Source organism: Oncorhynchus kisutch, linkage group LG12 (genome assembly GCF_002021735.2).
Source record: "Oncorhynchus kisutch isolate 150728-3 linkage group LG12, Okis_V2, whole genome shotgun sequence".
Classification (NCBI taxonomy): domain Eukaryota; kingdom Metazoa; phylum Chordata; class Actinopteri; order Salmoniformes; family Salmonidae; genus Oncorhynchus; species Oncorhynchus kisutch.
This window is the reverse complement of record NC_034185.2, coordinates 6,690,871-6,716,622: the sequence shown is the minus strand read 5'-3', so window position 1 is coordinate 6,716,622 and position 25,752 is coordinate 6,690,871. Positions and strand designations below refer to the sequence as shown.

Here is a 25,752-nt window from a genome sequence, read left to right as displayed (position 1 = left end):
CATCTAGGATTTTGCCTGTGCCATTACATTTATTTTTTATCCTGAAAAACTCCTCAGTCCTTAACGATTACAAGCATACCCATAACATGATGTAGCCACCACTATACTTGGAAATATGGAGAGTGGTACTCAGTGATGTGTTCTAGTGGATATGACCCAAAACAGAACACTTTGTATTCAAGACAAAAAGTGACTTGCTTTGCCACATTTTTTTGCAGTATTACTTTAGTACCTTGTTGCAAACAGGATGTATGTTTTGGAATATTTAAATTCTATACAGTCTCCCTTGCCACTCTGTCAATTAGGTTAGTATTGGAGAGTAACTACAATGCTGTTGATCCATCCTCATTTTTCTCCTGTCACAGCCATTAAACTCTGTAACTGTTTTAAAGTCCCCATTGGCCTCATGGTGAAATCACTGAGCGGTTTCCTTCCTCTCCGGCAACTGAGTTAGGAAGGACGCCTGTATCTTTGTAGTGACTGGGTGTATTGATACACCATCCAAAGTGTTGTTGTTTGTTACCCATCTACCAATAGGTGCCCTTCGCGAGGCATTGGAAAACCTCCCTGGTCTTTGTGGTTGAATCTGTGTTTGAAATGCACTGCTTGACTGACGGACCTTGTGGGGTACAGAGATGAGGTAGTCATTACACAAATCATGTTAAACACTATTATTGAACACAGAGTGAGTCCATGCAACTTATTATGTGACTTAAGCATATTCCTTTTACTCCAGAACGTATTTAGGCTTGCCATAACTTGGTGCGGCAGGTAGCCTAGTGGTTAGAGCGTAGAGGCGGCAGGTAGCCTAGTTGTTAGAGCGTAGAGGCGGCAGGTAGCCTAGTGGTTAGAGCGTTGAGGCGGCAGGTAGCCTAGTGGTTAGAGCGTTGGGCCAGTAACTGAAAGGTTGCTTGATCGAATCCCTGAGCTGACAAGGTACAAATCTGTCTTTCTACCCCTGAACAAGATAGTTACCCCACTGTAGGCCGTCCTTGTAAATAAGAATTTGTTCTTAACTGACTTGCCTAGTAAAATTATTTTTTTTAAATAAAAAAATTAAGTAGCAAAGGGGTTGAATACTTGACATAAGACATTTAAACTTTTCATTTTGAATTAATTTGTACAATTTCTAAAAACATAATTCCACTTTGACATTATGGGCTATTGTTTTTAGGACAGTGACACAAAATCTCAATTTAATCGATTTTTGTTTTGGGGGGATTCAGTTCATTTGCATGGCAAAGAGGGACTTTGAAATTAATTGCAATGCATCTGATCACTCTTCATAACATTCTGGAGTATATGCAAATTTCCATCAAACAAACTGAAGCAGCAGACATTATGAAAATTTATATTTGTGTCATTCTCAAAACGTTTGGCCACGACATAATGTCCTACTTTTTACCAGAGCCCTATGGGGGTCTGGGTCAATGGGGGTCTGGGTCAATGGGGGTCTGGACCTATGGGGTCTGGGTCAATGGGGGTCTGGGTCAATGGGAGTCTGGACCTATGGGGTCTGGGTCAATGGGGGTCTGGGTCAATGGGAGTCTGGACCTATGGGGTCTGGGTCAAAGGGGGTCTGGGTCAATGGGGGTCTGGGTCAATGGGGGTCTGGACCTATGGGTTCTGGGTCAATGGGGGTCTGGGTCAATGGGGGTCTGGACCTATGGGGTCTGGGTCAATGGGGGTCTGAGTCAATGGGGGTCTGGACCTATGGGGTCTGGGTCAAAGGGGGTCTGGGTCAATGGGGGTCTGGGTCAATGGGGGTCTGGACCTATGGGGTCTGGGTCAATGGGGGTCTGGGTCAATGGGTGTCTGGACCTATGGGTTCTGGGACAATGGGGGTCTGGGTAAATGGGGGTCTGGACCTATGGGGTCTGGGTCAATGGGGGTCTGGGTCAATGGGGGTCTGGACCTATGGGGTCTGGGTCAAAGGGGGTCTGGGTCAATGGGGGTCTGGGTCAATGGGGGTCTGTGTCAATGGGGGTCTGAACCTATGGGGTCTGGGTCAATGGGGGTCTGGACCTATGGGGTCTGGGTCAATGGGGGTCTGGGTCAATGGGGGTCTGGACCTATGGGGTCTGGGTCAAAGGGGGTCTGGGTCAATGGGGGTATGTGTCAATGGGGGTCTGAACCTATGGGGTCTGGGTCAATGGGGGTCTGGACCTATGGGGTCTGGGTCAATGGGGGTCTGGGTCAATGGGGGTCTGGACCTATGGGGTCTGGGTCAAAGGGGGTCTGGGTCAATGGGGGTATGTGTCAATGGGGGTCTGAACCTATGGGGTCTGGGTCAATGGGGGTCTGGACCTATGGGGTCTGGGTCAATGGGGGTCTGGGTCAATGGGGGTCTGGACCTATGGGGTCTGGGTCAAAGGGGGTCTGGGTCAATGGGGGTATGTGTCAATGGGGGTCTGGACCTATGGGGTCTGGACCTATGGGGTCTGGGTCAAAAGGAATGCAATACATAGGGAATAGGGTGCTCAGACTTCATTGTGGCATTGTGGGAAATGTGTGCCCTGTATTGCTGGGAATGTGAACATTTTACTTGCTATGTCTTTATGTGTGTTGTGTTGTTGACTGAACTCACAGCTCCCAGGTGATCTCTCTTCTCTGTCCTCTGTTGTTTACATGTCGGTCATTTAGCAGACACTCTTATCCAGAGTGACTTGCATAATAATTATAATAACACAATTAGAACCAAATAATATAATTTATTCAGAAACACATTAAGTGGGTAAGTGTTCATTCTACTACAAACTAGGGTCAATATTTAGTCACAGGATACATATCATATGGACATTCCTATACAATAAAAATATTTGAATTTAAAAAATGAATGTTTACTTTGACATTTTAGTCTTGTGCAACTTAACTTTAATGATGTCACTGTCATTTATATAAACAGGTATAATTTAATGAACAAGTCTTTTAAAGGGATACTTCGGCATTTTGGCAATGATAGCAGATACTCCTAGACTTCGCCATTGTGCTAACGCTAGTTAGCATTGGCTCACAAAACTACCTCTGACTTCCTTCATACTAAACACAGAGACATAAAAATGGTATCCGCGACTTCATCTGACTCTGGGGAAGTAGACAAAGGGCATCATTGCCAAAATCCTGAAGCATCCCTTTAAATAAACAAGTCATTTAACAAGTCATTTAAATGAACTAAAACACGGTAGGAAAGTATGAACAGAGAATGTGAACCCTGCCGTTGACCTCAGATGTTTCCAGGTAGACTATATGTCAAGAGGTCAGATACATCACTTTGTCCATTTCCACGGGTCAACATCAAAGCCAAAGACAAACACATATCAACGTCCATTATTAACTTCTAAGACATCTACGTTACAGCCATGCTACTCTACAGAGTTAGGGTCCATTTAAATCAATTCAGGAAATGTACAAAATAATCAGAAATCCATTTTCCATGGAAACTTTTTATATTTAAAGATTTTTGAAATGATTTTCCTTGAATTAGGAGTTCTCTTATTGTCACTGCTTCTGAGGGAAAATGCTGGGTCTCACACAGGTACAGCCCACATTTACACTCTCACTGTCCAGTTTGTAGAAATAACCCTTCTTCTTCCCCTTCCTCCTCTTCCTCCCTCCGCTGCTGCCCTTCTCTCCCTGAACCCTGCAAAAAAAGTCCCCAAAGGTCAGACAACTGATTCAGATATATTAATTATAACATTACATTTAAAAATTAAAATATTAAAAGCACATTTATCACCCTTTCATTTCTCAAGCAAAAGTGAACTTAATTCAATTCAATACATGAAATGTATCCTCTGAGGAGCGATTTAAGATAAGGTAAGTCAGTAATCGTAATAATATCATAATATGTCCAAAGATTACCTGCGGAGCACCAAGGTCTGATGGAGTATGGGTTTGGACTCCAACCCCATGTCCTCTTCTCCGTCTGGGGTTAGACAGCCAGACCTCTGGCACTGAGCCTGGGAGATATGTTGAGGGACCCGGGTCTCATCGTATGTGTCGCTGGTTAGGGAGAGCGGGCGGAATAGGGGGGTGGGGAGGGGAATAGAGAGAGAGAGAGACCTGTTATTCGTCGCCTAAAGAAAGAACTCGTAAAGTGTATATAATCGAGACACAAAATGCCACAAAACACATTTAATAAAATATATATATTCATTCTATTTCCGTTAAACTTGTCATTTATGTACATTGTTTTAGTTATGAACACATCACATCCATGTCCAACAGTAGCTGTACTATAACAAAGTCACCTGTATGTCCACGGAGAGAGAGACCTGGTGGCTTTATGAAGGACAGGGAAGACAGCGGTCTTCAGGTTAGGATCCAGAACTAAACCTACAGTCATTACTCTCCGTCCAAAGACCTCGACTGGGCCGGAGCCATTGGCTGCCTTCCGTTTGGTCTTCTGGCTTTTCTTACGTCCATCCAGTGACATGATCAGACCCAGCACCAGTAAACCTCTGAAGACCTGATCAACACAACAGAGCTTCAATACCCGTTCACCTATATCTATAATAACACTTATAAAATGGTGGTCATTTAGTAACGAACAGCACATAAAGTTATCATGATACAAAGGCTGGTTTACACAGACAACCCAATTCTGATCTTTTGCCTAATTATTGGAAAGACCAATTAGAGGAAAAAGATCAGAATTGGGCTGTCTGTGTAAACGCAGACAAACAAAGTCTAAATTAAATGTCAAAATCAAAAATGAATTGGCAGAAAAATGTCCCCTATCCCTACCCCTACCTGATATCCCAACAGGCAAAACTGTACATAGTGAAATAGTCGTAGCAAGGAGTTAAAGAACAGTTGAGACTCACCATGACCAGAAGCATATCTCTCGCTCGCTCTGTCTATCTGTCTCTGTCTCTCTCTCGCTCTCTCTGCTGTCTGTCTGTCTCTGTCTCTCTCTCTCGCTCTCTCTGCTGTCTGTCTGTCTCTTCAGAGGGAAACGTTGTTGTGACAGAATGTTTCAAGTTGCCTTTGTTCTAGAAGCAGGGAGGGTTCCAATGCTGTACGTATTTCCGGTGACTGTTGTCGATCAACAGATAACACACTTAGATCAAAAATATTGATGATGTAGTTAGATATTTTTTTTTTATCCCAGAGATAGTATCAAGATGTTTCAGAGCATATGTAATGAAATGCAAAACCATAGAATATCTGTTAAGTATCAATTAACAACCAAGTTTGGGATCAATTCCATTTTAATTCCAGTCAAATCAGGAGCTACACTGAAATTCCAAATTCAATTATCTTCAATGCTTTTTCAATGAGCAAAAAAAAAATCGCTGGAATTTGGTGAACATTCTGAATAGACTGGAATTGAAATGGAATTGACCCCAACTTTGGTTGTTAATACAGTGGGTTTGAGAGAATCATATCAGCAGGAACACATATCAACATAAACCTCAGGTTGTGACCTTTAACTCAGGAAGTCAACATATAACTCTCTATAATGGTAGTGTGCTACAGAATCCCATTTAACTCTCTATAATGGTAGTGTGCTACAGAATCCCATTTAACTCTGTATAATGGTAGTGTGCTACAGAATCCCATATAACTCTCTATAATGGTAGTGTGCTACAGAATCCCATTTAACTCTGTATAATGGTAGTGTGCTACAGAATCCCATATAACTCTCTATAATGGTAGTGTGCTACAGAATCCAATTTAACTCTGTATAATGGTAGTGTGCTACAGAATCCCATCCTTTTTACCATTTATCACCAGAACAATCTGACCGTGACACCCGTTGTGCCTACTACAACTCCTTCTCTACATCCTCTCGTTGGCCTTACCTCTTTTTTCTCTCTCTTTTTTTCTTTCCATTTCCTAAAGCGGTTCCATTTTACTTGACCTTGTTTTGACTTACTGTAATCTCAACGTTAGAAAACCCCCCCCAATGAGTGGCTAGACCCCAGTCGTTCTCCGGTTGTTATAAAACCCTAACCCTTGTTAGCTAACTGAAACCTGCGTATCAAAGCTCTGAAACTGATGACCTAGGTGACATACATACTGAACAGACAAATGCCTACGTCCGGGGTTAGAAAGGTGTGAACAGGGAGTTTTCAATGAGTGATTTGCTGTGCTGATATATACAGTCACTCTTTAGTAGGTCAGTCATGATCAGTCAGAAATAGAGGAAGGACTAAAAACAAACAAAAAATAACTATTGTAAAATAGACTGTGAATGTAAAAGGTGTATAAGATGAAGGTAGAAGCAGAAGTGTTTATTAGTTTACTCCAATGGGGGGATCGGCGGAAGGGTTTGGGGGGAATAATAATAAAGGGATATTCTTTAAAAAAGTATGTATGTCTATATAGGTATGTATATATAGGTATGTGTATGTATATATGTATATAGGTATGTCTATATAGGTATGTCTATATAGGTATGTCTATATAGGTATGTGTATGTATGTATGTCTATATAGGTATGTCTATATAGGTATGTCTATATAGGTATGTGTATATAGGTATGTCTATATAGGTATGTCTATATAGGTATGTCTATATAGGTATGTGTATGTATATAGGTATGTCTATATAGGTATGTGTATGTATATATGTGTATATAGGTATGTGTATATAGGTATGTCTATATAGGTATGTGTATGTATATATGTGTATATAGGTATGTGTATATAGGTATGTCTATATAGGTATGTGTATGTATATATGTATATAGGTATGTCTATATAGGTATGTGTATGTACATATGTATATAGGTATGTCTATATAGGTATGTGTATGTATATATGTATATAGGTATGTGTATGTATATATGTATATAGGTATGTCTATATAGGTATGTCTATATAGGTATGTCTATATAGGTATGTCTATATAGGTATGTGTATGTATATAGGTATGTCTATATAGGTATGTCTATATAGGTATGTCTATATAGGTATGTGTATGTATATAGGTATGTCTATATAGGTATGTCTATATAGGTATGTGTATGTATATAGGTATGTCTATATAGGTATGTGTATGTATATAGGTATGTATATATAGGTATGTGTATGTATATATGTATATAGGTATGTCTATATAGGTATGTGTATGTATGTATGTCTATATAGGTATGTCTATATAGGTATGTGTATGTATATAGGTATGTCTATATAGGTATGTCTATATAGGTATGTCTATATAGGTATGTCTATATAGGTATGTGTATGTATGTATGTCTATATAGGTATGTCTATATAGGTATGTGTATGTATATAGGTATGTCTATATAGGTATGTGTATGTATATAGGTATGTCTATATAGGTATGTGTATGTATATAGGTATGTCTATATAGGTATGTGTATGTATATATGTATATAGGTATGTCTATATAGGTATGTCTATATAGGTATGTCTATATAGGTATGTCTATATAGGTATGTCTATATAGGTATGTGTATGTATATAGGTATGTCTATATAGGTATGTGTATGTATATATGTATATAGGTATGTCTATATAGGTATGTGTATGTATATAGGTATGTCTATATAGGTATGTGTATGTATATAGGTATGTATATATAGGTATGTGTATGTATATATGTATATAGGTATGTCTATATAGGTATGTCTATATAGGTATGTCTATATAGGTATGTCTATATAGGTATGTCTATATAGGTATGTCTATATAGGTATGTGTATGTATATAGGTATGTCTATATAGGTATGTGTATGTATATAGGTATGTATATATAGGTATGTGTATGTATATATGTATATAGGTATGTCTATATAGGTATGTGTATGTATATAGGTATGTCTATATAGGTATGTGTATGTATATATGTATATAGGTATGTCTATATAGGTATGTGTATATAGGTATGTCTATATAGGTATGTCTATATAGGTATGTCTATATAGGTATGTCTATATAGGTATGTGTATATAGGTATGTCTATATAGGTATGTCTATATAGGTATGTCTATATAGGTATGTCTATATAGGTATGTCTATATAGGTATGTGTATGTATATATGTATATAGGTATGTCTATATAGGTATGTCTATATAGGTATGTGTATGTAAATATGTATGTCTATATAGGTATGTCTATATAGGTATGTCTATATAGGTATGTCTATATAGGTATGTCTATATAGGTATGTCTATATAGGTATGTGTATGTATATATGTATATAGGTATGTCTATATAGGTATGTCTATATAGGTATGTCTATATAGGTATGTCTATATAGGTATGTCTATATAGGTATGTGTATATGTATGTCTATATAGGTATGTGTATGTATGTATGTCTATATAGGTATGTCTATATAGGTATGTGTATGTATATATGTGTATATGTATGCATGTGTGTATGGATATATATATTTACCACAAAAATATATGGGGTAATGGAAATAATGCAGACAATTACATTGATGGAACCAATATTCTTTCCACAATATTAAGCAGATCCAACCCTTTAAAAAACATTTTTTTTAAAATAAAATCCTGGTTGAGGGTTGATGAGAGACGAACTGCTCAAGAGTTTTTATGAGAAATATTACTGATGACGAAAAAATTCCGGATTTTCAGCATAATCAAATAAACATTCAGCTCAGACACCAATACCCTACAAGACATGCCACCAGGGGTCTCTTCACAGTCCCCTTGTCTAAAACGAATTCACAGCAACGCACAGTTCTACACAGAACCATGATCGCATGAAACTACAAATCCTCAAGTAAATAGTCAAATTTACTTTAAAAAACGGATTTAAAAAATGCCTCATATGGGAGGACACACACAACACAGACACACTCACAAACAGTATTGTTTTTAGTTGGATTGTTTGTATATCATTATATTTAAAATGTGTATAGTGAACAAAAATATAAACACAATATGTAAAGTGTTGGTCCCACGTTTCATGACTGTAGTCATAAGCCCCATAACAGACTGCATATGCTCCCCTTTGAAGTGTTCTCTTCATGGATGAGCGAGCGGTTGGCTGATGTCAACGTTATGAACAGAGTGCTGGTGGGGTTATGCTGTGGGCAGGCATAAGCTACGGACAATGAACACAATTGCATTTTATCGATGGCAATTTGAATGCACAGAGATAACGTGACGAGATCCTGGGGCCCATTGTCGTGACATTCATCCGCCGCCATCACCTCCTGTTTCAGCATGATAATGCACGGTCCCATGTCACAAGGATCTGTACACAATTCCTGGAAGCTGCCATTGAGCATGTTTGGGATGCTCTGGATTGACGTGTACGACAGCGTGTTCCAGTTCACGCCAATATCCAGCAACTTCGCTGAGCCATTGAAGAGGAGCGTGGCGTCATTCCACAGGCCACAATCAACAGCCTGATCAACTCTATGCGAAGGAGATGTGTCTCGCTGCATGAGGCAAAATGGTGGTCAGACCAGATACTGACTGGTTTTCTAATCCACACCCCTACCTTTTCTTTAAGGTATCTGTGACCAACAGATGTATATCTGTCTTCCCAGTCATGTGAAAACCATAGATTAGGGCTTTATTAAATTCATTTAAATTGACTGAATTCCTTATATGAACTGTAACTCAGTAAAATCTTTGAAATTGTTTCATGTTGCTCACCTCGTCCCTGTCTCATCGTTGTTGGTAATCAAGCCTACCACTGTAGTGTCGTCTGCAAACTTGATGATTGAGTTGGAGGCGTGCATGGCCACGCAGTCATGGGTGAACAGGGAGTACAGGAGAGGGCTGAGAACGCACCCTTGTGGGGCCCCAGTGTTGAGGATCAGCGGGCTGGAGATGTTGTTTCCTACCCTCACCACCTGGGGCCGCCCCACGTTATCTCTTTCCCATCAGAAAGTGGAGGACCCAGTTGCACAGGGCGGGGTCAAGACCCAGGGTCTCAAGCTTAATGATCAGTTTGGAGGGTACTACAGTGTTGAATGCTAAGCTGTTGTCAATGAACAGCATTCTTACATAGGTATTCCTCTTGTCCAGATGGGATAGGGCAGTGTGCAGTGTGATGTCGACTGCATCGTCTGTGGACCTGTTGGGGCCATATGCAAATTGGAGTGAGTCTAGGGCAGGGCAGTATACTATATACCAACCCCTATGGGTCCTGGTCTACAGTAGTATACTATATATCAGGGGTGCACAGTTAGAATTCAAAGAGGTCCAGCGACTAACCTTTTCTCCCCTCCAAAGGTCCAAACCATTAAATTGTCTGATTTGGGGTCATATGTAGTTCTTCTATATGTATAGCTAATAAACAAAGTACTACATTTCAATGACATTTCAACAATATTTATTGCACATTTTCAATGCAGACACATTAAACATACATGTGCAGCCGAATCATAAGTGAAAGTGGACCTGTCACAAATGTTCTCATTCCAAGCAGAACAAGACTGCATCATCACACAACAAGACTGCATCATCACACAACAAGACTGCATCATCACACAACAAGACTGCATCGTCACAAATGTTCTCATTCCAAGCCGAACAAGACTGCATCGTCACAAATGTTCTCATTCCAAGCAGAACAAGACTGCATCGTCACACAACAAGACTGTATCGTCACAAAACAAGACTGCATCGTCACAAAACAAGACTGCATCGTCACAAAACAAGACTGCATCGTCACAAAACAAGACTGCATCGTCACACAACAAGACTGCATCGTCACACAACAAGACTGCATCGTCACACAACAAGACTGCATCGTCACACAACAAGACTGCATCGTCACACAACAAGACTGCATCGTCACACAACAAGACTGCATCGTCACACAACAAGATGGCATCGTCACAAAACAAGACTGCATCGTCACACAACAAGACTGCATCGTCACAAAACAAGACTGCATCGTCACACAACAAGACTGCATCGTCACACAACAAGACAGCATCGTCACACAACAAGACTGCATCGTCACACAACAAGACTGCATCGTCACAAAACAAGACTGCATCGTCACACAACAAGACTGCATCGTCACACAACAAGACTGCATCGTCACAAAACAAGACTGCATCGTCACACAACAAGACTGCATCGTCACACAACAAGAATGCATCGTCACACAACAAGACTGCATCGTCACACAACAAGAATGCATCGTCACACAACAAGACTGCATCGTCACACAACAAGACTGCATCGTCACACAACAAGAATGCATCGTCACACAACAAGACTGCATCGTGACAAAACAAGACTGCATCGTCACACAACAAGACTGCATCGTCACACAACAAGACTGCATCGTCACACAACAAGACTGCATCGTCACAAAACAAGACTGCATCGTCACACAACAAGACTGCATCGTCACACAACAAGACTGCATCGTCACACAACAAGAATGCATCGTCACACAACAAGACTGCATCGTCACACAACAAGACTGCATCGTCACACAACAAGACTGCATCGTCACACAACAAGACTGCATCGTCACACAACAAGACTGCATCGTCACACAACAAGACTGCATCGTCACACAACAAGACTGCATCGTCACACAACAAGACTGCATCGTCACACAACAAGACTGCATCGTCACACAACAAGACTGCATCGTCACACAACAAGACTGCATCGTCACACAACAAGACTGCATCGTCACACAACAAGACTGCATCGTCACACAACAAGACTGCATCGTCACAAGAAAAATAACAAAAGTTGCCTGTTTCTGAAAAAGGTGCTTTGATTTTTGAACAAATACAAAACCACGTTTAATATTTATCTTTCCTACTCTCTCCCACTTCACTTCTCCATCTCTCTTCTTTAGTGAGAGAAAGGGGCTGTTTCTCACCCTGCCAGTCATTTGAACCTTGGCTGGAGTCAGTGTTATTCTCATACACATGTGTAGGTGCTCATTGGTGAGTGGAGAACGGTACTTATCTGTTAATGATGTTCATAGTGGAGATAGAAGACAAACATGGTCAAGGTGTGTACTGATAGTTTGGTTAGACCAGGGAACACAGTCTCAGACACAGCTGTATGTGGAGACAAACATGGTCAAGGTGTGTACTGCTACTGTTAGACCAGGGAACACAGTCTCAGACACAGCTGTATGTGGAGACAAACATGGTCAAGGTGTGTACTGCTACTGTTAGACCAGGGAACACAGTCTCAGACACAGCTGTATGTGGAGACAAACATGGTCAAGGTGTGTACTGCTACTGTTAGACCAGGGAACACAGTCACAGACACAGCTGTATGTGGAGACAAACATGGTCAAGTTGTGTACTGTTACTGTTAGACCAGGGAACACAGTCTCAGACACAGCTGTATGTGGAGACAAACATGGTCAAGGTGTGTACTGCTACTGTTAGACCAGGGAACACAGTCTCAGACACAGCTGTATGTGGAGACAAACATGGTCAAGGTGTGTACTGCTACTGTTAGACCAGGGAACACAGTCTCAGACACAGCTGTATGTGGAGACAAACATGGTCAAGGTGTGTACTGCTACTGTTAGACCAGGGAACACAGTCTCAGACACAGCTGTATGTGGAGACAAACATGGTCAAGGTGTGTACTGCTACTGTTAGACCAGGGAACACAGTCTCAGACACAGCTGTATGTGGAGACAAACATGGTCAAGGTGTGTACTGCTACTGTTAGACCAGGGAACACAGTCTCAGACACAGCTGTATGTGGAGACAAACATGGTCAAGGTGTGTACTGCTACTGTTAGACCAGGGAACACAGTCTCAGACACAGCTGTATGTGGAGACAAACATGGTCAAGGTGTGTACTGCTACTGTTAGACCAGGGAACACAGTCTCAGACACAGCTGTATGTGGAGACAAACATGGTCAAGGTGTGTACTGCTACTGTTAGACCAGGGAACACAGTCTCAGACACAGCTGTATGTGGAGACAAACATGGTCAAGGTGTGTACTGTTACTGTTAGACCAGGGAACACAGTCTCAGACACAGCTGTATGTGGAGACAAACATGGTCAAGGTGTGTACTGCTACTGTTAGACCAGGGAACACAGTCTCAGACACAGCTGTATGTGGAGACAAACATGGTCAAGGTGTGTACTGCTACTGTTAGACCAGGGAACACAGTCTCAGACACAGCTGTATGTGGAGACAAACATGGTCAAGGTGTGTACTGCTACTGTTAGACCAGGGAACACAGTCTCAGACACAGCTGTATGTGGAGACAAACATGGTCAAGGTGTGTACTGTTACTGTTAGACCAGGGAACACAGTCTCAGACACAGCTGTATGTGGAGACAAACATGGTCAAGGTGTGTACTGCTACTGTTAGACCAGGGAACACAGTCTCAGACACAGCTGTATGTGGAGACAAACATGGTCAAGGTGTGTACTGCTACTGTTAGACCAGGGAACACAGTCTCAGACACAGCTGTATGTGGAGACAAACATGGTCAAGGTGTGTACTGCTACTGTTAGACCAGGGAACACAGTCTCAGACACAGCTGTATGTGGAGACAAACATGGTCAAGGTGTGTACTGCTACTGTTAGACCAGGGAACACAGTCTCAGACACAGCTGTATGTGGAGACAAACATGGTCAAGGTGTGTACTGATAGTTTGGTTAGACCAGGGAACACAGTCTCAGACACAGCTGTATGTGGAGACAAACATGGTCAAGGTGTGTACTGCTACTGTTAGACCAGGGAACACAGTCTCAGACACAGCTGTATGTGGAGACAAACATGGTCAAGGTGTGTACTGCTACTGTTAGACCAGGGAACACAGTCTCAGACACAGCTGTATGTGGAGACAAACATGGTCAAGGTGTGTACTGCTACTGTTAGACCAGGGAACACAGTCTCAGACACAGCTGTATGTGGAGACAAACATGGTCAAGGTGTGTACTGCTACTGTTAGACCAGGGAACACAGTCTCAGACACAGCTGTATGTGGAGACAAACATGGTCAAGGTGTGTACTGTTACTGTTAGACCAGGGAACACAGTCTCAGACACAGCTGTATGTGGAGACAAACATGGTCAAGGTGTGTACTGCTACTGTTAGACCAGGGAACACAGTCTCAGACACAGCTGTATGTGGAGACAAACATGGTCAAGGTGTGTACTGCTACTGTTAGACCAGGGAACACAGTCTCAGACACAGCTGTATGTGGAGACAAACATGGTCAAGGTGTGTACTGCTACTGTTAGACCAGGGAACACAGTCTCAGACACAGCTGTATGTGGAGACAAACATGGTCAAGGTGTGTACTGCTACTGTTAGACCAGGGAACACAGTCTCAGACACAGCTGTATGTGGAGACAAACATGGTCAAGGTGTGTACTGATAGTTTGGTTAGACCAGGGAACACAATCTCAGACACAGCTGTATGTGGAGACAAACATGGTCAAGGTGTGTACTGCTACTGTTAGACCAGGGAACACAGTCTCAGACACAGCTGTATGTGGAGACAAACATGGTCAAGGTGTGTACTGTTACTGTTAGACCAGGGAACACAGTCTCAGACACAGCTGTATGTGGAGACAAACATGGTCAAGGTGTGTACTGCTACTGTTAGACCAGGGAACACAGTCTCAGACACAGCTGTATGTGGAGACAAACATGGTCAAGGTGTGTACTGCTACTGTTAGACCAGGGAACACAGTCTCAGACACAGCTGTATGTGGAGACAAACATGGTCAAGGTGTGTACTGCTACTGTTAGACCAGGGAACACAGTCTCAGACACAGCTGTATGTGGAGACAAACATGGTCAAGGTGTGTACTGCTACTGTTAGACCAGGGAACACAGTCTCAGACACAGCTGTATGTGGAGACAAACATGGTCAAGGTGTGTACTGCTACTGTTAGACCAGGGAACACAGTCTCAGACACAGCTGTATGTGGAGACAAACATGGTCAAGGTGTGTACTGATAGTTTGGTTAGACCAGGGAACACAGTCTCAGACACAGCTGTATGTGGAGACAAACATGGTCAAGGTGTGTACTGCTACTGTTAGACCAGGGAACACAGTCTCAGACACAGCTGTATGTGGAGACAAACATGGTCAAGGTGTGTACTGCTACTGTTAGACCAGGGAACACAGTCTCAGACACAGCTGTATGTGGAGACAAACATGGTCAAGGTGTGTACTGCTACTGTTAGACCAGGGAACACAGTCTCAGACACAGCTGTATGTGGAGACAAACATGGTCAAGGTGTGTACTGCTACTGTTAGACCAGGGAACACAGTCTCAGACACAGCTGTATGTGGAGACAAACATGGTCAAGGTGTGTACTGCTACTGTTAGACCAGGGAACACAGTCTCAGACACAGCTGTATGTGGAGACAAACATGGTCAAGGTGTGTACTGCTACTGTTAGACCAGGGAACACAGTCTCAGACACAGCTGTATGTGGAGACAAACATGGTCAAGGTGTGTACTGCTACTGTTAGACCAGGGAACACAGTCTCAGACACAGCTGTATGTGGAGACAAACATGGTCAAGGTGTGTACTGCTACTGTTAGACCAGGGAACACAGTCTCAGACACAGCTGTATGTGGAGACAAACATGGTCAAGGTGTGTACTGCTACTGTTAGACCAGGGAACACAGTCTCAGACACAGCTGTATGTGGAGACAAACATGGTCAAGGTGTGTACTGCTACTGTTAGACCAGGGAACACAGTCTCAGACACAGCTGTATGTGGAGACAAACATGGTCAAGGTGTGTACTGCTACTGTTAGACCAGGGAACACAGTCTCAGACACAGCTGTATGTGGAGACAAACATGGTCAAGGTGTGTACTGCTACTGTTAGACCAGGGAACACAGTCTCAGACACAGCTGTATGTGGAGACAAACATGGTCAAGGTGTGTACTGCTACTGTTAGACCAGGGAACACAGTCTCAGACACAGCTGTATGTGGAGACAAACATGGTCAAGGTGTGTACTGCTACTGTTAGACCAGGGAACACAGTCTCAGACACAGCTGTATGTGGAGACAAACATGGTCAAGGTGTGTACTGCTACTGTTAGACCAGGGAACACAGTCTCAGACACAGCTGTATGTGGAGACAAACATGGTCAAGGTGTGTACTGCTACTGTTAGACCAGGGAACACAGTCTCAGACACAGCTGTATGTGGAGACAAACATGGTCAAGGTGTGTACTGCTACTGTTAGACCAGGGAACACAGTCTCAGACACAGCTGTATGTGGAGACAAACATGGTCAAGGTGTGTACTGCTACTGTTAGACCAGGGAACACAGTCTCAGACACAGCTGTATGTGGAGACAAACATGGTCAAGGTGTGTACTGCTACTGTTAGACCAGGGAACACAGTCTCAGACACAGCTGTATGTGGAGACAAACATGGTCAAGGTGTGTACTGCTACTGTTAGACCAGGGAACACAGTCTCAGACACAGCTGTATGTGGAGACAAACATGGTCAAGGTGTGTACTGCTACTGTTAGACCAGGGAACACAGTCTCAGACACAGCTGTATGTGGAGACAAACATGGTCAAGGTGTGTACTGCTACTGTTAGACCAGGGAACACAGTCTCAGACACAGCTGTATGTGGAGACAAACATGGTCAAGGTGTGTACTGCTACTGTTAGACCAGGGAACACAGTCTCAGACACAGCTGTATGTGGAGACAAACATGGTCAAGGTGTGTACTGCTACTGTTAGACCAGGGAACACAGTCTCAGACACAGCTGTATGTGGAGACAAACATGGTCAAGGTGTGTACTGCTACTGTTAGACCAGGGAACACAGTCTCAGACACAGCTGTATGTGGAGACAAACATGGTCAAGGTGTGTACTGCTACTGTTAGACCAGGGAACACAGTCTCAGACACAGCTGTATGTGGAGACAAACATGGTCAAGGTGTGTACTGCTACTGTTAGACCAGGGAACACAGTCTCAGACACAGCTGTATGTGGAGACAAACATGGTCAAGGTGTGTACTGCTACTGTTAGACCAGGGAACACAGTCTCAGACACAGCTGTATGTGGAGACAAACATGGTCAAGGTGTGTACTGCTACTGTTAGACCAGGGAACACAGTCTCAGACACAGCTGTATGTGGAGACAAACATGGTCAAGGTGTGTACTGCTACTGTTAGACCAGGGAACACAGTCTCAGACACAGCTGTATGTGGAGACAAACATGGTCAAGGTGTGTACTGCTTACTGTTAGACCAGGGAACACAGTCTCAGACACAGCTGTATGTGGAGACAAACATGGTCAAGGTGTGTACTGCTACTGTTAGACCAGGGAACACAGTCTCAGACACAGCTGTATGTGGAGACAAACATGGTCAAGGTGTGTACTGCTACTGTTAGACCAGGGAACACAGTCTCAGACACAGCTGTATGTGGAGACAAACATGGTCAAGGTGTGTACTGCTACTGTTAGACCAGGGAACACAGTCTCAGACACAGCTGTATGTGGAGACAAACATGGTCAAGGTGTGTACTGCTACTGTTAGACCAGGGAACACAGTCTCAGACACAGCTGTATGTGGAGACAAACATGGTCAAGGTGTGTACTGCTACTGTTAGACCAGGGAACACAGTCTCAGACACAGCTGTATGTGGAGACAAACATGGTCAAGGTGTGTACTGCTACTGTTAGACCAGGGAACACAGTCTCAGACACAGCTGTATGTGGAGACAAACATGGTCAAGGTGTGTACTGCTACTGTTAGACCAGGGAACACAGTCTCAGACACAGCTGTATGTGGAGACAAACATGGTCAAGGTGTGTACTGCTACTGTTAGACCAGGGAACACAGTCTCAGACACAGCTGTATGTGGAGACAAACATGGTCAAGGTGTGTACTGCTACTGTTAGACCAGGGAACACAGTCTCAGACACAGCTGTATGTGGAGACAAACATGGTCAAGGTGTGTACTGCTACTGTTAGACCAGGGAACACAGTCTCAGACACAGCTGTATGTGGAGACAAACATGGTCAAGGTGTGTACTGCTACTGTTAGACCAGGGAACACAGTCTCAGACACAGCTGTATGTGGAGACAAACATGGTCAAGGTGTGTACTGCTACTGTTAGACCAGGGAACACAGTCTCAGACACAGCTGTATGTGGAGACAAACATGGTCAAGGTGTGTACTGCTACTGTTAGACCAGGGAACACAGTCTCAGACACAGCTGTATGTGGAGACAAACATGGTCAAGGTGTGTACTGCTACTGTTAGACCAGGGAACACAGTCTCAGACACAGCTGTATGTGGAGACAAACATGGTCAAGGTGTGTACTGCTACTGTTAGACCAGGGAACACAGTCTCAGACACAGCTGTATGTGGAGACAAACATGGTCAAGGTGTGTACTGCTACTGTTAGACCAGGGAACACAGTCTCAGACACAGCTGTATGTGGAGACAAACATGGTCAAGGTGTGTACTGCTACTGTTAGACCAGGGAACACAGTCTCAGACACAGCTGTATGTGGAGACAAACATGGTCAAGGTGTGTACTGCTACTGTTAGACCAGGGAACACAGTCTCAGACACAGCTGTATGTGGAGACAAACATGGTCAAGGTGTGTACTGCTACTGTTAGACCAGGGAACACAGTCTCAGACACAGCTGTATGTGGAGACAAACATGGTCAAGGTGTGTACTGCTACTGTTAGACCAGGGAACACAGTCTCAGACACAGCTGTATGTGGAGACAAACATGGTCAAGGTGTGTACTGCTACTGTTAGACCAGGGAACACAGTCTCAGACACAGCTGTATGTGGAGACAAACATGGTCAAGGTGTGTACTGCTACTGTTAGACCAGGGAACACAGTCTCAGACACAGCTGTATGTGGAGACAAACATGGTCAAGGTGTGTACTGCTACTGTTAGACCAGGGAACACAGTCTCAGACACAGCTGTATGTGGAGACAAACATGGTCAAGGTGTGTACTGCTACTGTTAGACCAGGGAACACAGTCTCAGACACAGCTGTATGTGGAGACAAACATGGTCAAGGTGTGTACTGCTACTGTTAGACCAGGGAACACAGTCTCAGACACAGCTGTATGTGGAGACAAACATGGTCAAGGTGTGTACTGCTACTGTTAGACCAGGGAACACAGTCTCAGACACAGCTGTATGTGGAGACAAACATGGTCAAGGTGTGTACTGCTACTGTTAGACCAGGGAACACAGTCTCAGACACAGCTGTATGTGGAGACAAACATGGTCAAGGTGTGTACTGCTACTGTTAGACCAGGGAACACAGTCTCAGACACAGCTGTATGTGGAGACAAACATGGTCAAGGTGTGTACTGCTACTGTTAGACCAGGGAACACAGTCTCAGACACAGCTGTATGTGGAGACAAACATGGTCAAGGTGTGTACTGCTACTGTTAGACCAGGGAACACAGTCTCAGACACAGCTGTATGTGGAGACAAACATGGTCAAGGTGTGTACTGCTACTGTTAGACCAGGGAACACAGTCTCAGACACAGCTGTATGTGGAGACAAACATGGTCAAGGTGTGTACTGCTACTGTTAGACCAGGGAACACAGTCTCAGACACAGCTGTATGTGGAGACAAACATGGTCAAGGTGTGTACTGCTACTGTTAGACCAGGGAACACAGTCTCAGACACAGCTGTATGTGGAGACAAACATGGTCAAGGTGTGTACTGCTACTGTTAGACCAGGGAACACAGTCTCAGACACAGCTGTATGTGGAGACAAACATGGTCAAGGTGTGTACTGCTACTGTTAGACCAGGGAACACAGTCTCAGACACAGCTGTATGTGGAGACAAACATGGTCAAGGTGTGTACTGCTACTGTTAGACCAGGGAACACAGTCTCAGACACAGCTGTATGTGGAGACAAACATGGTCAAGGTGTGTACTGCTACTGTTAGACCAGGGAACACAGTCTCAGACACAGCTGTATGTGGAGACAAACATGGTCAAGGTGTGTACTGCTACTGTTAGACCAGGGAACACAGTCTCAGACACAGCTGTATGTGGAGACAAACATGGTCAAGGTGTGTACTGCTACTGTTAGACCAGGGAACACAGTCTCAGACACAGCTGTATGTGGAGACAAACATGGTCAAGGTGTGTACTGCTACTGTTAGACCAGGGAACACAGTCTCAGACACAGCTGTATGTGGAGACAAACATGGTCAAGGTGTGTACTGCTACTGTTAGACCAGGGAACACAGTCTCAGACACAGCTGTATGTGGAGACAAACATGGTCAAGGTGTGTACTGCTACTGTTAGACCAGGGAACACAGTCTCAGACACAGCTGTATGTGGAGACAAACATGGTCAAGGTGTGTACTGCTACTGTTAGACCAGGGAACACAGTCTCAGACACAGCTGTATGTGGAGACAAACATGGTCAAGGTGTGTACTGTTACTGTTAGACCAGGGAACACAGTCTCAGACACAGCTGTATGTGGAGACAAACATGGTCAAGGTGTGTACTGCTACTGTTAGACCAGGGAACACAGTCTCAGACACAGCTGTATGTGGAGACAAACATGGTCAAGGTGTGTACTGCTACTGTTAGACCAGGGAACACAGTCTCAGACACAGCTGTATGTGGAGACAAACATGGTCAAGGTGTGTACTGCTACTGTTAGACCAGGGAACACAGTCTCAGACACAGCTGTATGTGGAGACAAACATGGTCAAGGTGTGTACTGCTACTGTTAGACCAGGGAACACAGTCTCAGACACAGCTGTATGTGGAGACAAACATGGTCAAGGTGTGTACTGCTACTGTTAGACCAGGGAACACAGTCTCAGACACAGCTGTATGTGGAGACAAACATGGTCAAGGTGTGTACTGCTACTGTTAGACCAGGGAACACAGTCTCAGACACAGCTGTATGTGGAGACAAACATGGTCAAGGTGTGTACTGCTACTGTTAGACCAGGGAACACAGTCTCAGACACAGCTGTATGTGGAGACAAACATGGTCAAGGTGTGTACTGCTACTGTTAGACCAGGGAACACAGTCTCAGACACAGCTGTATGTGGAGACAAACATGGTCAAGGTGTGTACTGCTACTGTTAGACCAGGGAACACAGTCTCAGACACAGCTGTATGTGGAGACAAACATGGTCAAGGTGTGTACTGCTACTGTTAGACCAGGGAACACAGTCTCAGACACAGCTGTATGTGGAGACAAACATGGTCAAGGTGTGTACTGCTACTGTTAGACCAGGGAACACAGTCTCAGACACAGCTGTATGTGGAGACAAACATGGTCAAGGTGTGTACTGCTACTGTTAGACCAGGGAACACAGTCTCAGACACAGCTGTATGTGGAGACAAACATGGTCAAGGTGTGTACTGATAGTTTGGTTAGACCAGGGAACACAGTCTCAGACACAGCTGTATGTGGAGACAAACATGGTCAAGGTGTGTACTGCTACTGTTAGACCAGGGAACACAGTCTCAGACACAGCTGTATGTGGAGACAAACATGGTCAAGGTGTGTACTGCTACTGTTAGACCAGGGAACACAGTCTCAGACACAGCTGTATGTGGAGACAAACATGGTCAAGGTGTGTACTGCTACTGTTAGACCAGGGAACACAGTCTCAGACACAGCTGTATGTGGAGACAAACATGGTCAAGGTGTGTACTGCTACTGTTAGACCAGGGAACACAGTCTCAGACACAGCTGTATGTGGAGACAAACATGGTCAAGGTGTGTACTGTTACTGTTAGACCAGGGAACACAGTCTCAGACACAGCTGTATGTGGAGACAAACATGGTCAAGGTGTGTACTGCTACTGTTAGACCAGGGAACACAGTCTCAGACACAGCTGTATGTGGAGACAAACATGGTCAAGGTGTGTACTGCTACTGTTAGACCAGGGAACACAGTCTCAGACACAGCTGTATGTGGAGACAAACATGGTCAAGGTGTGTACTGCTACTGTTAGACCAGGGAACACAGTCTCAGACACAGCTGTATGTGGAGACAAACATGGTCAAGGTGTGTACTGCTACTGTTAGACCAGGGAACACAGTCTCAGACACAGCTGTATGTGGAGACAAACATGGTCAAGGTGTGTACTGTTACTGTTAGACCAGGGAACACAGTCTCAGACACAGCTGTATGTGGAGACAAACATGGTCAAGGTGTGTACTGCTACTGTTAGACCAGGGAACACAGTCTCAGACACAGCTGTATGTGGAGACAAACATGGTCAAGGTGTGTACTGTTACTGTTAGACCAGGGAACACAGTCTCAGACACAGCTGTATGTGGAGACAAACATGGTCAAGGTGTGTACTGCTACTGTTAGACCAGGGAACACAGTCTCAGACACAGCTGTATGTGGAGACAAACATGGTCAAGGTGTGTACTGCTACTGTTAGACCAGGGAACACAGTCTCAGACACAGCTGTATGTGGAGACAAACATGGTCAAGGTGTGTACTGCTACTGTTAGACCAGGGAACACAGTCTCAGACACAGCTGTATGTGGAGACAAACATGGTCAAGGTGTGTACTGCTACTGTTAGACCAGGGAACACAGTCTCAGACACAGCTGTATGTGGAGACAAACATGGTCAAGGTGTGTACTGCTACTGTTAGACCAGGGAACACAGTCTCAGACACAGCTGTATGTGGAGACAAACATGGTCAAGGTGTGTACTGCTACTGTTAGACCAGGGAACACAGTCTCAGACACAGCTGTATGTGGAGACAAACATGGTCAAGGTGTGTACTGCTACTGTTAGACCAGGGAACACAGTCTCAGACACAGCTGTATGTGGAGACAAACATGGTCAAGGTGTGTACTGCTACTGTTAGACCAGGGAACACAGTCTCAGACACAGCTGTATGTGGAGACAAACATGGTCAAGGTGTGTACTGATAGTTTGGTTAGACCAGGGAACACAGTCTCAGACACAGCTGTATGTGGAGACAAACATGGTCAAGGTGTGTACTGCTACTGTTAGACCAGGGAACACAGTCTCAGACACAGCTGTATGTGGAGACAAACATGGTCAAGGTGTGTACTGCTACTGTTAGACCAGGGAACACAGTCTCAGACACAGCTGTATGTGGAGACAAACATGGTCAAGGTGTGTACTGCTACTGTTAGACCAGGGTCTATGTTTTTTATTTTAATTTTATTTAACCAGGTAGGCTAGTTGAGAACACCTTTATTTAACCAGGTAGGCTAGTTGAGAACACCTTTATTTAACCAGGTAGGCTAGTTGAGAACACCTTTATTTAACCAGGTAGGCTAGTTGAGAACACCTTTATTTAACCAGGTAGGCTAGTTGAGAACACCTTTATTTAACCAGGTAGGCTAGTTGAGAACACCTTTATTTAACCAGGTAGGCTAGTTGAGAACACCTTTATTTAACCAGGTAGGCTAGTTGAGAACACCTTTATTTAACCAGGTAGGCTAGTTGAGAACACCTTTATTTAACCAGGTAGGCTAGTTGAGAACACCTTTATTTAACCAGGTAGGCTAGTTGAGAACACCTTTATTTAACCAGGTAGACTAGTTGAGAACACCTTTATTTAACCAGGTAGGCTAGTTGAGAACACCTTTATTTAACCAGGTAGGCTAGTTGAGAACACCTTTATTTAACCAGGTAGGCTAGTTGAGAACACCTTTATTTAACCAGGTAGGCTAGTTGAGAACACCTTTATTTAACCAGGTAGGCTGGTTGAGAACACCTTTATTTAACCAGGTAGGCTAGTTGAGAACACCTTTATTTAACCAGGTAGGCTAGTTGAGAACACCTTTATTTAACCAGGTAGGCTAGTTGAGAACACCTTTATTTAACCAGGTAGGCTAGTTGAGAACACCTTTATTTAACCAGGGAGGCTAGTTGAGAACACCTTTATTTAACCAGGGAGGCTAGTTGAGAACACCTTTATTTAACCAGGTAGGCTAGTTGAGAACACCTTTATTTAACCAGGTAGGCTAGTTGAGAACACCTTTATTTAACCAGGTAGGCTAGTTGAGAACACCTTTATTTAACCAGGGAGGCTAGTTGAGAACACCTTTATTTAACCAGGTAGGCTAGTTGAGAACACCTTTATTTAACCAGGTAGGCTAGTTGAGAACACCTTTATTTAACCAGGTAGGCTAGTTGAGAACACCTTTATTTAACCAGGTAGGCTAGTTGAGAACACCTTTATTTAACCAGGTAGGCTAGTTGAGAACACCTTTATTTAACCAGGTAGGCTAGTTGAGAACACCTTTATTTAACCAGGTAGGCTAGTTGAGAACACCTTTATTTAACCAGGTAGGCTAGTTGAGAACACCTTTATTTAACCAGGTAGGACTAGTTGAGAACACCTTTATTTAACCAGGTAGGCTAGTTGAGAACACCTTTATTTAACCAGGTAGGCTAGTTGAGAACACCTTTATTTAACCAGGTAGGCTAGTTGAGAACACCTTTATTTAACCAGGTAGGCTAGTTGAGAACACCTTTATTTAACCAGGTAGGCTAGGCTTAGTTGAGAACACCTTTATTTAACCAGGTAGGCTAGTTGAGAACACCTTTATTTAACCAGGTAGGCTAGTTGAGAACACCTTTATTTAACCAGGTAGGCTAGTTGAGAACACCTTTATTTAACCAGGTAGGCTAGTTGAGAACACCTTTATTTAACCAGGTAGGCTAGTTGAGAACACCTTTATTTAACCAGGTAGGCTAGTTGAGAACACCTTTATTTAACCAGGTAGGCTAGTTGAGAACACCTTTATTTAACCAGGTAGGCTAGTTGAGAACACCTTTATTTAACCAGGTAGGCTAGTTGAGAACACCTTTATTTAACCAGGTAGGCTAGTTGAGAACACCTTTATTTAACCAGGTAGGCTAGTTGAGAACACCTTTATTTAACCAGGTAGGCTAGTTGAGAACACCTTTATTTAACCAGGTAGGCTAGTTGAGAACACCTTTATTTAACCAGGTAGGCTAGTTGAGAACACCTTTATTTAACCAGGTAGGCTAGTTGAGAACACCTTTATTTAACCAGGTAGGCTAGTTGAGAACAAGTTCTCATTTACAACTGCGACCTGGCCAAGATAAAGCATAGCAGTGTGAGCAGACAACAAAGAGTTACACATGGAGTAAACAATTAACAAGTCAATAACACAGTAGAAAACAAAGGGGGAGTCTATATACAATGTGTGCAAAAGGCATGAGGAGGTAGGCCAATAATTACAATTAACAATTTTGCAGATTAACACTGGAGTGATGAATGATCAGATGGTCATGTACAGGTAGAGATATTGGTGTGCAAAAGAGCAGAAAAGTAAATAAATAAAAACAGTATGGGGATGAGGTAGGTGAAAAAGGGTGGGCTATTTACCAATAGACTATGTACAGCTGCAGCGATCGGTTAGCTGCAGACAAACATGGTCAAGGTGTGTACTGATAGTTTGGTTAGACCAGGGAAAGTCTCAGACACAGCCTGATAGAGTCATGATCAGTTAGCTGGTTAGACCAGGAGATCACAGTCTCAGACACAGCTGTATGTGGAGCCAAACATGGTCAAGGTGTGTAGTGATAGTTTGGTTAGACCAGGGAAAACAGTCTCAGACACAGCTGTATGTGGAGCCAAACATGGTCAAGGTGTGTACAGATAGTTTGGTTAGACCAGGGAATGTCTCAGACACAGCCTGATAGAGTCATGATCAGTTAGCTGGTTAGACCAGGAGATCACAGTCTCAGACAGAGCTGTATGTGGAGCCAAACATGGTCAAGGTGTGTACTGATAGTTTGGTTAGACCAGGAGATCACAGTCTCAGA

The 25,752-nt window shown here is 43.5% G+C and overlaps 1 protein-coding gene across 1 annotated transcript; it reads right to left on the bottom strand.

The window, feature by feature from the left end:
- Nucleotides 1-2,719: 2,719 nt before the first annotated feature.
- il17a/f3 (interleukin 17a/f3) lies at nucleotides 2,720-5,099 on the bottom strand. Its single transcript, XM_020477819.2, has 4 exons — nucleotides 4,827-5,099; nucleotides 4,251-4,468; nucleotides 3,862-4,002; nucleotides 2,720-3,640 (listed from the first exon to the last, which is right to left on the bottom strand). The coding sequence occupies exons 1-4, from the start codon at nucleotides 4,839-4,841 to the stop codon at nucleotides 3,499-3,501; spliced, it is 516 nt and encodes a 171-aa protein (XP_020333408.1). The 5' UTR covers nucleotides 4,842-5,099; the 3' UTR covers nucleotides 2,720-3,498.
- Between the last annotated feature and the right edge of the window lie 20,653 nt (nucleotides 5,100-25,752).